The sequence below is a fragment of the Symsagittifera roscoffensis genome, chromosome 2 (genome assembly GCF_963678635.1).
Source record: "Symsagittifera roscoffensis chromosome 2, txSymRosc1.1, whole genome shotgun sequence".
Taxonomy (NCBI): domain Eukaryota; kingdom Metazoa; phylum Xenacoelomorpha; order Acoela; family Convolutidae; genus Symsagittifera; species Symsagittifera roscoffensis.
The window spans coordinates 20,274,841-20,289,999 of NC_087063.1; the positions used below are offsets into that span (position 1 = coordinate 20,274,841).

Here is a 15,159-nt window from a genome sequence, read left to right on the forward strand (position 1 = left end):
GCCGTATGAGTCGTACTCAATATAGTTGTTATGAGTCGTACCAACAGAGCTTTTAAAAAAGCGAAATAGAAAAATAGAATCGAGGTGTTTACTGCAAAATGAGCGAGTCATGACATGACGTATCAAAAATGAGTTTCAGGTAAATCCAGTTGCAAATGCTTTATCAACTTGTTTTGACGAAGTTTTTCCCAAATCAAAAACTGAAACTAAAAGGTTGTAAAACTAAAAATTGATTGTTCAAAAGTTGTTCATTTTTGTATACAGCAAAATTTAAATTTCTTTTCAGATTTTTTAGGAATCTTCTATTTTTTTAGAGTTTAAACTTCAGTATTATCAGTTTTTTTCATGCAAAACACTCGCAACTGGATTTGGTCTTTTAACGTCTCAGTGGAAATGACAAAATGATGAAGTTCGGTTCATCTATCTGTCTAGTCCTGATCCTGCTGACGACGTTAGTTTCTGCTGTGCTGGTTGCATTCCAGGTCCACGGGCAGGCACTGGCGGCGGATTCGGAGTGTTTATGTAGCCGCCTTGTGCTGCAGAGTTAGCTGCTGAAACATTTCAAGCATTGATGACTTTTTACCATCTGTATTAAATAATCTTTGAAACGAATATACATTTTTAACATAAATTTCCGGATTGGATGTTTCCCAAGTTTCCCGATGCAAACGTAAAACATCATAAGCGATCAGATTAAGATTAAAAATTTCTAACACAAAATTGCAGTCCTTTTCTTTGCATGTCAGGGAGGAAAAGTTCATTAGTCCAAAACCCTATACCCAATGGAGACCTTTCAAAACTTTTGATTTAACATTCACCATAGTCTCTGCAGAATTAATATTGAAGTTTAAGATAAGGGCCATTTTTTGTATTAAATACAGCTGAAAGTGGAGTTAATATTAATGAGCAGAAAGGTAAGAAGAGTTATGCGCTGCAAGCCAAAAGGTCAAGTTTAACAACAGTCGTATGTAATGAAGAAAGATCAGATACTGATAAGAATTTAAAAACCGAAACAAAAACCATCAAAATGAAATTGGAAAATAATTTTTTTATTTAATTTATCAAAAAACATAGGCAACAGACAAATTAAAAGTGTCAATGAACTCTTTGGAGACCGCGAAATGATTGAGTTTTTTTGAAAAATTTAACTTTTTCCTAGAAAAATTCAACTACGTTTCGTAGAAAAACAACCTACGACCGTAAAAGCTCTTAAAATTTTCAGAATCTTTTATGATTCACACACAGCCAATTTGAAAAAGTGGGATCAATAGATTACTTTTTTTATTCCTTTGCGAATTCTGTAAATAAAAATTCATTTTAGAAACAATTCAATCATGTTTTTTTAACGCCATTTGAACTTTCGTTATTCGAGATCATAATTTTTCAGTAAATCAACGTGAATTTAACTTCAAAAGTCAAACCAGGGACAACCTAATTTGAGAGCATACAGCTTTTATATAGTTTTTGTTGAAAAAATCAACGCAACTTTATATACTTAGCGTCTTCACTACGTTCATTGACACGTTCAAGATGCAACAATTCAGTTAAACAGGCCAGCACAAATTTTTTTACAGTCCTTAACAGTCAACATTAACTCTGAAAAAATCTTAAAAATTTCAAAATACATCGACACTGAAAAAAAAAAACAAGTTCTTTTAAATGAAGAATCGATGTCGCAGAAGTATGACAACTGTTACACACATTTTTTTGGTATGAACAATTGGAGCGTCTCCATAAATGAAACCATTCTATTGGCTACGAATTTGTGCATAGACTTCGCGCCAACTGACTCGACACTACATAAATCTGGTTCGTTAAAAAGATACTACGATTAGCAGCAATGATTATGAAAAAAGCTCAATCTGGTTTAGAGTCAGGTCGTGGCATTTATTCAGAGGTGCTTCTGTGATCACTTCTATGAATCTTACTGTTCATTTCAACTCCACGCGGAGGCCTTTTAGGCGCCCGGTCCTTGGAGTTTAGGGATCCCAAGTTGACGTAATTAGAGGCTGTCTGGGTCTTTTGACGCCCCAGAGAGTCAATTTTGAACTGGTTAGATGGAGTCTTAGTTAGTGAGGATAACTCATTGTGCTCGCGGTTCAACGTGCTAGGTGAATGATCACCCGAACTCAAGGCTAAAATGCAGGACACCAAATATAACTAAGGTTGTAAAAACAAGGCTCGTTTCAACTGCTATCGCTATAGGTTTAATAGCATTGATATGCGTTTGAGCCGACGTAGGGGAGGGGTACTAAAACCAAAAAACCACCCAAATGTTCCCATTGCACAGGAAATTTGAACCAATCTCCACATTAAAATCGAACTTTGAAATAAATTTAAAATAAGGGCTAGCTGAAAAGAACGCAAAACAAATAGACACCTACAACTGATCAACATTGTTAAGAATAAGAGTTTAACATCAAGAAAGCACATCTGCAGAGTTCTGCGGAATAATATGAAAGCACATCGAATGAAACAAGGATTTTAATCAAACACATCATATCAAATAACTAAATCATGACAGGCAAAATTAAAAAGTTTCCCAGGACAAAATCAAGGCATTCCTGACCTGCTACATCAACCTAGCACTTTTTTGAAAACATATTTTAAAAAAAGAACAAGGCATTCGCGAACATTTTTCTGGCATACTGAACTTTGGCAAGGCCGACAACGATTTAGGATTACTATTTCTCATTTTACCATTTCGTTCAACAGCTACTTTCATTTTCTCATTAGCGATGGCTCGTTGCTTAGCCAAGTAGTTCCAGTCAATCGTGGAGTAGTTCGAGCTACTTTCTGCCGAGACCAAATTAGCGTAGCTTAATGGCGGATGCTCATTTTTGACTTCTTCAATTCCTTGTTTATTTCTTTCATCAATCAAAAGTGTTCCGGACGCTTCTTGATGAATGGGAGAGCTAAGTTCGATTCCAGTAATCATCTCGGGATCCGGACGAACAATTTCTTCAAAATCAACTGAACGACCGCGCTTATGTCGCGGCTTTATCGCTCGGTTTTGTACCAACTTTTCTTTAGATATTAATTCAGACTCGTCTATGTTCACTTTTACGTCATCATTACGCAATCGTTTCACGTCATTGCGTAATACTTTCCCGCTAAGATTTTGTCCTGGTAGATTGCGAGACGCTGCGGTACATTCAAGGTTAACATTTAACAGCTATTCTCACAATAAATCTACAATATTCTCACTCGAAATTAGTTTGAGGAAAAAATAAGTGTTTTTGATGAATTATCAGTTATAAGGTGAAAAATCACGCTAAATTGCTATTCAACCAGCTAATTTTTCTACTCATGAAAATGCTAAAAAAGAGTAAGTTTTATCCAAACTATGAACTACTCACTGTGTTGCAAGCTTGAGTGAGCATCCTGACTTTGCACGTGATGTTGCTTTTGCGAGGGTGACGATTTATGACCTAAACACGGGAACATTTACAAAATTGTTTAATTTTTATTTCTTCAAATAGCATGCATTAATTGAACTGGTACACCAAAAAAAAACAATTTTGGACCCAGCCAGCAGACTGGCAAAAATAATGAAATTAAAGAACCGAAAGAAGGTTGCTTAATTTTCACTTTCATCACAGAAAAAACGTGAAAACATTTTATGATTGATTATTTTTGATGGAAGCAACTCAAACTGAGGCAAAAAGTGAAAAATGTCATAACCAGATATAAATATCTCATAAACTGAATCAACATTTTTTCTTACGGCTAAAACAAATAACATGGCCGCGAAGTTGCACTTCGCTAACAGAAGTAAAAAAAATAGCTCTAAAACGACAAAAATACACAAACAAGCTTTGAAAGAGAACTTAACAACACAACAACTGAACAACCAATTACTGAAAAAATTAAATTCAGTATAATAGGGAAACCAATTGCATTATCTCAATTCAATATGGTAAGATTTTTTGACCGCATTGAAATTTACCGCACTTACACAAGTCACCCTTATATGCGTTGTCCAATATAAAAGTGCAAACAAATCATCTACAATTTAGTCCAACAAAATGAAATATTCCCATTTTTAACACAGAAGCGAAATTGCACTTCGCATACAAGCAAAAATATGACCGATAACGCTACTGGGGAAAACGAATGAGTAAAACTACAAAACTTCTTAAGTGACGCACGCCAATTATGACGCATTCGCAGTACCAGTTACTTTGATACAAAAAAACTACCAACTAACTTGCCTCAATTTATACAGCAGTCTGTGGAGCAATAATAACGTGAAAAAATTGAATGAGAAGATGATTTTTTTTAATTTGAGATTTTTTGTAAAAAACCATCCCCCACACGCCATATTAGGTACAAAGGGATAAGTTTCGCTCCTAGTAACAAAGCAATTAGCAAATAAGCTTCCTTCAACCAACTTGAAACGATTTCTATGACGGATTAAATCTCCGCTAACGCGTTAATAGCGCGAAATATATCGCGCAAATGGCAATTTTTAAACCTCCATAACTTTACGAAAAATGATCATTGATCACAGGTGAAATAACTTTCCAAATTTGAGCTCAGTACAACAATAGTTTTTGAATGATACAAAAAAGCCAGTCAAAAATGGCTAGTTAAAAAGTCGAAATTTGTCTGAAGAAAAAAAAACCACCCCGAGCACAAATATTTTGCAACTTTCGTTACGAAAGTCGGAAGAATATTATTCTATGTGAATATCCTTAGTATTGGCTCTACTTAATAGCTGGTTATTGATCAAACTGAAATGAACACATTTTATCGCAACAATATTTGCGTCACAACAATATTTGCGACTTAGGTTGAAAAAAGATAGTTCAAACTATAACAAGCATTGCTTGTGTAAACACTTTCTAATTAAGCAATTCCCAAAGCTTAACGAAAACCAATCACAGGTTAAAAACTTTTTTTTATATTGGAGCTCAGGCCGTCCATATCTTCAAACATAGCCATCAGACAGTTGGAAAAGAGTCAATGAACGCATGTAAACGGAAAAAATCTCATCTTTGAAATATTAAATGGCTGTAAAGCTCTTTAAATTTCAAAAACTATTTATGATTGACACTATTTTCATATACTTTAACCATTTAGCAACGGAGCATTGCCTTTGATTACTTTCACGCACACTTTATTTTTAGATATCAGATCAGCAACTAACACAACTTAGCTATTAGCGATTAAAACTTTGTCCTACAATGTGCGAATTATTTGAAAAAAGTCAAACTGTATAATAATACGCTCGCCTGTAACTATATTCCTCTTAAGAACTAAAATCACATTTGTGCCATTTTTTGTGCGTTTTGCTATGAGAGAAAACACCAAAACTTAGAAATTTTGCAAATTAATCATAATGGAACTCATGTCTTAAATAGAAAAAAGGCAAAAGGAAATCAAAAGTTTTCAACTTTTGTTAGATTTGTTCGATAAGTTTCATTAACAAGGAAGCGCTAAACGCAGCTCCAAAAATTTCCCCAGTAAAATTAAATTTGACACTACTTAAGCAAATTTAATCAGACAAACGTTGATCTCCCACTTTCCTCTTTCGAAATTAAGTTATCAAAAATATCCAACCGGTTTTGCTCGACACTCAAATCGATTCTGACAATTTTTGTGCTACCTGATTTTGCATGCAAGCTTATTTAAGCATAAACAATTTAATGGCTTATGCTGCTGCTTTATTTTTTGCTAGTGTTGGGTTCCGTTTTATATGAAATGTATGAAAATAAATTATGAAAACGAGCGGGATTTGTTGTTTTTCGTTTTTTTTGCGACTCTTTGGAAAAATTTTGAACTTTTTGCAGAAACTTGCGTGTAAAATAAAATAAAAAAACTAAAACACCGGAATATAAAATTTCTCATAATTTTCAAATGTTCGGAACAATAAGACATAAATTATTTAAATCTTAACAAAATCGAAGACAAAAATCAACGGTAAAACACACAATTGAGCGAGAACATTTTCCTGAACATGAAAACGAACAAGGATAGCCAGTTGCTGTGTAAGTGGTGTGGAAGGCTCCGACCAAATTCATAGAACAAATGTCTTATTTTTCAAATTAGTTTAGTTTTTTTTCTCCGGATGTGACGAGGGCACTAATCAAACGTGTAGAACGTTACTGAATAAGGCATAATCGATAATAGTTGCCAACAAAAACATGGGAGATAGCTGAGACGCATTTAAATATAGTATAGATTTAGATAGATAGATATATGTCAAAACTGGGGTTGTTTGAGAAAATGAAAGAACTCAAAGCAAACAGGTCAGAATTCCCCGTACTGGAACTATTTTCATACAAATCCCATAAATTTGCATAAAATATTTTCAAACATTTACATATAAAACGGAACCTAACACTAGCCAAAAATAAAGCAGAAGCATAAGCCATTAATTGGTTTATGCTTAAGTAAGCTTAAAAAGGATTAATTTGAAATATACCAAAAATGCCACCAACTGAGCATTTTTTTCCTACTTAGATTAGAAAAAAATTCTTCGTAATAATACACTACGCTTCGCTTGCGTAAAACTAGTTCTACTCGACACTGAGAAAAGTTTTTCAAAGTAATTTTCAAGTCGTTCGAATCACTTTAATATGAAGTATCACTCCACCCATTTCGATGATTAATTGTGGTACCTGATTTCGCGCGTAAAATAAAATTAACAAGACAAAGATTTCCGAATGCAAAATTCCTCAAATGGTCGGAACAATAGGACATAATTTATATAAATCTTAACAAAATCAAAGACAGAAATCAACGGTAAAAAACACGCTTGAGCAAGAAAATTTTCCTGAACATGAAAACGAACAAGGACAGCCGGTTCCTGTGCAAGTGGCACAGAAGGTTCCGACCACATTCATAGAAAAAATGTCATTTTTCAATTTTTTTTCTTCGGGGTGTGATGAGAGCACTAATCGAATGTGTAGAACGTTACTGAACAAGGCATAATCGACAATAGTTGTCTACAAAAATTGATCACAGAGGCGAAGCGGAGCTTCGCACTTCTTTCGATGCCACAAACATGAGAAAGTCAATAAATTTTAAATGTTGAAAAAAACTAGGCGAACAAAAACTTTCATGTCTCGATAAAAAACAACTACGGGCCCCGCTAAAGCTGGAAGAGTGTGTTTGAAATTGAATGAATTTGTTACAATGATGCGGTACAAAGTGATTTTAAAAATTAGACTGCCAAAAAACCTTAGTTGTTTCTCTACTAAAATAAGTGAGAAGAGTAAGAAAGTTTGAGATAATCAATTTTCCCAAGGAGATTAAATTCTCTCACAAAAAAAATAGAGAAGCGCCGCTTCTGCAGAAACAATTATCGCGACCCGCTCTTTCAATGGAACTTTTCATCTCAGAATTGATTGTGTCAATTTTTGAAGTAAAGAAAATTCAAAAAATGGTCGAAAGTTCTAGAAAACGTTCAAAAAACTTTCCAGAAACCATAAAGTTTTTCTGAAAAGAGCAGTTTATGGCCGCTTAAGCAGAGAAGATTTGCAAAGCATGGTTTCTCGATAGAACACAACCTGAGAATTGGACCGGTAGTTTTCGTGTAAAGTCAATAAGTTTTCAAAAACTGTCACAGATTCAGAACTTTGACTTGTTTGAAGGCCATAACTTTTTTCTAAAGCAAACTGGCCATAGCCAATTCTAAAGTTAGGCTTTTGAAATCCAGTTCATTTAATAAAACCTATAATATCAGATTTGGGAGGGTAGTTTTCGAGAAAAGTCAAAAATTTTCAAAAAAAAAACGGTCACAAAATCAAAGTTTTTACTTTTCCAAGGGCCAAAACTTTTGGTTTGAAAAATTCGGGCGTATTCGCATAATCAAATGAGCTTCACGAAAGCCGTCATAAGAACTGAACCCAAAATCTCAGGTATGGCAGGGTAGTTTTCGAGAATAATCAAAATTTAAAAATACGTTGAAAAAATCAAAAATTAAATGTTTGAGGGCGATAACTTGTGTACAACCTTTTGTTAGTGTCCACTAATGCAGAGGAGCTTCCCACAACCCGTTATCTCCTTGACCCACAATATCTTGAAACGGACAAAAACTAGGGCATAAGGCCGATGAAAAATAGGCCGAAATAATTTTGGCCGAGGAACTTTTTAGCGAAACAAAAAGAAATAAGAAGTCAAGGTGAATAAAATAACAAAAAGTAGGCGTAAATCAAACACTAAAAACAACCTCAAAAAATTCCTTGCCGAAAAAAAAATAATTCCAAGATGCGACAACTAAGCCGACAACAGATAAGCAGACAAATAATTGGCCGACAATTTTATTTGAAACAGAAAATTTCCCGTTAAAAAAAACAGGTCCTGGTCAAATTTAAACCAAGGACCTTTGCCTTCCCAGGCATATTCGTTACCTCCAGGCTAAGTTGGCCGGGAACGCTAAGAAATTTGAATACATTATGAAACAAGGTAGATATGGGTCTAGACGAGTCCTGCGGACAAAGTTGTTTAGGGGAAAAAAGTCTAGTACCCGTTAGCAATACCCTTGCTCATCGCAAGGGAAACTAGATGAGAGAGATGATGTTGACTCCGATGAGCAAGAACTGTGTCGAAACATCAATTTTTCTCCTTGCAGATACTTGTGATGAAAGACTGGAACTTTGATACATGATGAATGGTCTATGGACGATGCATGGTGGACCAATTAAAACATAACAATTAAAAAGGAGCTAGTTTTAAACCCAAAAACTAAATGCCTGGGTGTCTCTCGGAAGATAATTAGTTCCGATTTAACAGCAAAACACTTCAAAAATAATAACTTTATAGTTATGATACGGCTAGATCTTCTTGATACAGAGGAGACCTGATACAGAGGTTTTATCTAAGAACTTATTAAAGACAACAGCCAACAGACAGTTTGAAAAGTCAATTAACTAAAAAAAACACAAAAAAAAACTTTCGAATTTTAAAGTAAAAAAATATATGGCCTTAATTATCTTTGAATTTTAAGACGAATTTATGATTGACACTTTTTTTATACAAATAACTCAACTTAAGAAAACAGGATCAACGGGTAAACTTTGTTTTTGTTTCAGCTAGGATAAATAAAAATTAAAATTTAATTTCGAAACGAAGTCGTTCACTCTTTTTCGCGGAATTTCCACGTTTGTATTTGGAGAGCGCAATTTACCTAACTTTAAGCAGATGATATTGAATTGAACTCGAAAAGTCCATATATACCTAAGTGCATTTAAAAACGCATTTTATGTATGAATGTACATCTGTAATTATCAGAGCGTTTCAAAACTTTTTCCTAAAAAACGAACAAGACCCACTTAAAGCCTTACTTTCAGATAGCTTAAGAGACAAAGCTCAAGTAATTGCATTCTTGAGCTTAAGATTGATACGAACAAAGCCAGTAAACAGTGGGAAAAGTGTCAATGACTTCAACTGAGAAAAATGACTTGAATAATACTTTTGGATTATACTTCAACTTTGACTTTCGGAAAAAGATTCTTTACTTAGCTCTTTGAATTTCAAGTATATTTTACGATTGACATTTTTTTTTCATAAACTGACCGACATAAAGAGAGCTGGACTAATAAAATCTTCAACTTCAATTTTCGAAAAAAGTCAATCACGCTTTTTCGCACCATATACTTTTGTTATTGTAGAGCATAATTTATTTACTTTCCTTTCAGCAAACAAATGTGAACTTGACTTGAAAAAATTCAAACAACTAAAAATCAAAATCGAGCCAGAAAAACATTTGAGACTTTTCCTGAGATCACTTAAAACTCATCAATTAGTTAAAAAAACAGTTTATCACAAACAGCTCTTTGGATTGAACCCAAAATCTCAGTTTTGGGCAGGTAGTTTTCGAGAAAAGTCAAAGAATAAAACGGTCAAAAAATCAATTAATTCAAAATACCGGGGCCAAAACTTTTGGTTTTCAAAACATTGGGCGCACGCTTTTACGCAGGGGAGCTTCCCACAGATCGTGCTATCCATTTAACTCAAAATCACCGATTTGGTAGAGTTTTTCAAAACGAAACAAAATCCAAAAGATGGGTGAAATGTTGCCATATTGCCCCGCAGACTTTTTTGAAGGCTGTAGACAGTGGGGTAATGTAAAAAGATACCAGGGGATTAAGCAGCCACGCAGATCAGTGAGCAGTATTTCCATTGGTACCCTTTTATGGAAATCGGAAGCGTAGTTTTTAAGAGAAACTAGAAAAAAATCAAAACAGGAGTTTTCATCTAACAGAGTTCTAGTTTAACATGCCAAGCAAGACATTTAGGTTTTAACTTGGCAACAGAATAAAACTTACGAAGCGGAAACAAAGCCGACAATCTTTATCAGACACCAGTTGAGCCAGAAAAAAACTGATTTAATAAAAAGTTTTAAAAATTTCAAGTCCCTTGAGTACCACTTGCAACTACCATGATACTTGCTTACAGCATACAAAAAATCGGCGATGTGGCAACTATGGCCAACTAAGTCGACAAAACTTGAGCAGACAACGAAATTTTTGCCGAAAAAAATGTTAAATTTCGTACATACTGATAAAAGCAATGTCCTGTAGTATGGTACTAGATTTAGTAGGGTAGCTTTGAGAAAAGTCAAAAAGTTTCCAAAAAACTGTTCCTAAAAAAAGACTTCTTTTCTACAAATATACGGGCCTAAAATATTATGCAGTGGAGAAGTCTGAGGTTTGTTTTTGAGAACAGTCAAGAAGTTTTAAAAAACGTCGAAAGTTCAAAATTTTGACTTTTCCGAAAAGCTCTTTTGTTCAACTGAGAATATGTAGAATCCCATTGCGCAGTGAGAATTCACACAAACGGATTTATCGATAGAACCCTAAACCTATGAATTGGCAGGGTATTTTTCAAGAAAATAAAAAGTTTCCAAAAAGCGAACCTAGCCATCAGACAGTTGGATCTCGAAGAAAGTTTCGAATTTCAAAGAAAAAAATAAATGCCCTTTCAGCTCTTTGAATTTCTAAAGCAATTTATGAGAGGCGCTTTTTTGATAAACTGATCCCAACTTGAGAAAACTGGATCCACGTTTGTATTTGGAGAGTGCTATTTACGTCACTTTCAGCTGATGAATTTCAATTGAACTCAAAAAGTGCATTATACCCAAGTGAATCAATATTTTTAGATTTTTTCCTGAAAAACAAACAAAAAAAATCAGCAAGACCTATATAAGAGTCTTCACTACGTTCATTACTCTTAAACAAAATTATCAGGACATACATAAGAGTATTCAATACGGAATTTCATAACTCTGAATGAAAAAAAAAAACCACCACAACGTTCATCGACTCGTAATCATTTCATCCATTATCTTTCACAATTCCAGCATCACAAGTGAACGCCAAGAAAACGTAGAAATTCGTTCATTTCAAGTGGTTTGACCCACGACAGTACGAAATGCAAGCACCAGTTGTAAAAACGCAAGAATTTCTTTTAAAAGATTATTTTTTTGTTCGTAAAAAGTGGCTCCAAAACTCAATGTTGTTAAAAGCGCATATTCAAAGATGATCTATTCTATATGGTCATTTCACAAACACCTGACGATACATGCAAACATACCCGGTTTGATTAACTTTGCTCCCCCGTGAGGGAGTGTTTGCAGGGAAATTCCTGAAATAAACAATGGTCAGCAGTTATTCATTAAAGCATTTACTTACTGCTACAAAATCCATAAAATTTCAGCAAAACAAATTCAAGTTCAAACTGCGAAGCTGATTCGAACACATTTTTAACCGTACGGCTTAAAATTAACTGCAGTTATTATCAAAACTGATTAGTTTTTAGAAAAATCTGAGAGAAAAAAGAACCAACCGGATCTAAACAGAGGTGGAGGCAGACCCTCTACTTGGTCCATACTCTTCCCCCTCGAGGGCGTCTGTGGGATCTGGGGTAAAGGCTGATTTCTAGCCGAGGGCGAATCTCTGCCGCCCGAGAGTTTCGCCTCAGCTGCGATGGTTGGTGGTAGTTTCCTGTCCAAATGATCAGCCACCTGTTTCTTGAAGTTGGGTTGCTGTGAGGGGGACTTTGAGGCAGCTCGGCTGTTTGGACTAGGGGTTGACTCATAAATATCGGATCTATGTGTGTCTAAAAGAAAACGAGCGATCAACGTAAAGATGTCCTGATGCTGACCAAACCAATCTATGGGCGTTGTCTAATCCTTACAAGCTCAGCAAGCCCCATTATGAAGACGCATAAGCCAGAGAGGCAAACATCTCTCTATAAGGTTCTTCTAACTACGGACTGTTGTTGTTTTTATTAGCCCGTTTTTTGGGCGCGCGTCCGGTATGCTCTCTTCGAGTTCGCGGAACGTTGCGACCTCCGTCGGCCGAAGCCACAAGTCTATTGGGGTCAAGTTCGCTCTGTTTTGGTGACAGTTAAATAAATGTAGCGCAGTGTTGGGAGCAGAGCAGGGCAGAAGGGACAGTTTGGAGGGACATTTTGGTCTATTCTATTCATATAAGTATTTAAGTAAGGGCTGTATCCTGATCTTATTTGGGCGTGGGTGCACCTAGTCGAACATGGGAGGGTCTGTGCAGTTTTTGAAACTTCTGGGGGTCTTAAGAGGAGAACTTTTGGCGGTGGTCTGCGTCTATGGCTTTCTGCACTCGGTTTGTGTGTATGTTCTTTATAAGTCTTTTAAAATTGCTGTTTATGAACGATTTAAGGTGGTTAAAATCAGTAAAAGAGTCAGACTCGTTTGCTTCTAGTGTGACAAGCGCGATTACAGGCCGTAGATTACAAGAAGATCTACAAACTTTACAGGATTAAATACGGAAGCGGTTGAAAAAGCTCAGCTGAACTTTTTACACATCTTTTGCCTGACAAGAAAAAACATATTTCGAACTGAAGTCCATTGTTAAATATGAAGAGATCACTTGTAAACCGCAAACATGACATATTTGCTAAACTGCAATTCTTAAAGGACCCAACCAATTCATCTTATTTCTCAAATTAGTTCACAAATACATGAAAATTAATACATGAAAGTGTTTTTTTATATCTTAATATCTCAGATTCTTGCATTCGACAAAGAGGGGACTTTCCAGAGCAAGTCACGTCAAACAAAAAATTTACCGTTTCCATTTTCCATCCTACAAGAGTAAATATTTTTCTTCAAGACAAAAATAAAACAAACCCCTCTTAACAGTGCCCGGGAAGCGCGCCCTATGAGCACCACTTGCGTCTCCTCCCGAAGATCCAGGGAATTTTCCAGGCACCAGGGTTCGGTTTCGCTCTTCTAATTCTTCCTCTTGGCTGTCTTGACGACCTGATGTGGTCAGCATGTGTTCGGGAGGAGGCGGTAGCTCTGCCAATTTGTTTTTGCCTCTCGACTTTGACGATGGAGTTCCTGGTAAACGAGAAAACTTTGAGAAAAAGAGTTCAAAATAACGATAACCGGATACTGTGCACAGAACGTTCCGACCAGTCTTAGAAAAATACACAAATTTTCTTTTCATATTAGTGTCGTTGTTTCTGCGGGGTGTGATAGATCGGAATGAAAAAAATCTGACTCGGCATTTTCATCAGTCATAGTAAAATAGGCCAATTAAAAATAGTTTTTGACTAATGACTAAAAAAGCAAAAAAAAAATGCAAATTGGCGCTAAAAAAACTCAAAACTATTTTACGGCTTAACTTAAGTATGAAAAACCTATTGTAAGCCTGCACGTTCACATTATTAGCTTGAAATTAGGCCAAAAATAAAAAAATTCACAGAAGCCAAGCTCCGCTTCGCAAACAAGCCAGGAAAAAGCAAACAAAAAAGAGCTCAAACAGGCAAACAAAATAAGGAAAAAATTCAAAAAACAATTGATAATGTTTTAGTAAGGTTAGAAGTATCACGTTCTCACATCTGCCCCACCGCCGCTTGTAAGTTTAATAACTTCAGCCATCAATAAAGCAGCTAGTTCATCAAATTGCCAGTGTTCTGCAGCAAAAATTCAACCTAACAAAATCAAACAATTTAAATGTTCCGGACATGAATATCCGAAGTGTTGATTACGTATCTCACAACCTCTTTTCTTCGCCACGGTCTCTTGGAAGTAAACTAGAGGCCCAGCTAAGGCTGGATCTACCTTTTCTATTTCTATTATTGATATATTGTACTGCTGCGGAAAAAGTAATTTTAAAAATTTCAAAAACTGGACTTTACGGTAAACCCCAGTGTTTCTCTGCTTCAGTCGAAGATTTGCAGAAAAACGAAAACAAAACTACTTTCTCTTTCTTGTGAAATCTTTATCTCAGATTTGGCTGGGTAGTTTTCAAAAACAGGAAAAAGATTCTAACAATCGATCGAAAACTTGACTTTTCCTAAATCCATAACTTGTTTCTACTTAAGCATGAGAATAGACTCTGCTTTCCACTCTGATTTTTAAATTGAAGATTTTTGCACCTTGATTTTTTAGAGTGAACCGTTATTATCAGATTGAGCTGGTAGTTTTCGAGAATAGTGACGAAATGTCTTTAAAAAACGCTAAAAACTTCAAAAGTAATTTTTACGAAGTTCATATCAGCTTTTCTATAAAAACACAGGGTAAAAACGGATTACGCAGGGAAAATCTAAGCACCATGTTAGTTTGAAAAAACTATCAATTTCAGGATCACCAGGTTAATTTTTGAAGCAAAACAAAGTTTCCAAAAAAACGGGCAAAATTTCATCACTGCTTTTTTCTTTCGGTTAAACCCTTAATCTCCGATTTGACAGGGTAGTTTATGAAAAAAGTTTCAAAAAATAATCAAACTAGTGTGTAACGCACTTCGGGTGCTTCGAGTTTTTAACAAATTTAAAAAATACCGCAGATATTGTAAATAACGTCTGCATCCTGTGAGTGTACTCTGACATCATCCAATTACCTATACTTTGAAAAACAATAAAATTCTGTGAAATTTAAAAGGATAGCGAAAAACGCCACATCTCGGAAACTGAAAGCAAATGAGCAGTCTCATTCGAATGCAAAATTTGAAACTTCTGAGAGTCTCTCACACTACCCGACTACAACATTGGGAATTCGAAATTTTGAGAAACTTCAAACTTAAACTTTCTAAAAAACTTTATAAAAACCCCATAAAAACGTCATATCTCATAAAGACAAAGATTCGAGCAGTCACATTTGCACACGAGATTCGCAACTCCTGAGAGTACTCTGACAGCCCCCCAGCTACAGGGTTAGAAACT

General features: G+C 35.3%; 1 protein-coding gene across 5 annotated transcripts in view; it reads right to left on the reverse strand.

The window, feature by feature from the left end:
* Positions 1–295: 295 nt before the first annotated feature.
* Positions 296–15,159, reverse strand: part of LOC134839239 (E3 ubiquitin ligase Rnf157-like) — a 181,087-nt gene continuing 166,223 nt past the window's right edge. The window contains exons 13-18 of one of the 5 annotated variants that reach the window (XM_063854721.1): positions 13,121–13,333; positions 11,797–12,069; positions 11,545–11,595; positions 3,360–3,431; positions 2,701–3,144; positions 296–551 (exon numbers count right to left, since the gene is read on the reverse strand). In XM_063854721.1, coding sequence (XP_063710791.1) covers positions 421–551; positions 2,701–3,144; positions 3,360–3,431; positions 11,545–11,595; positions 11,797–12,069; positions 13,121–13,333 — 1,184 coding nt within the window. In that variant the 3' untranslated portion in view covers positions 296–420. Of the gene's footprint in view, positions 552–1,928; positions 2,136–2,700; positions 3,145–3,359; positions 3,432–11,544; positions 11,596–11,796; positions 12,070–13,120; positions 13,334–15,159 lie in introns of all 5 variants that reach the window. The other 4 variants (XM_063854724.1, XM_063854722.1, XM_063854725.1 and 1 more) reach the window with 4 other exon arrangements.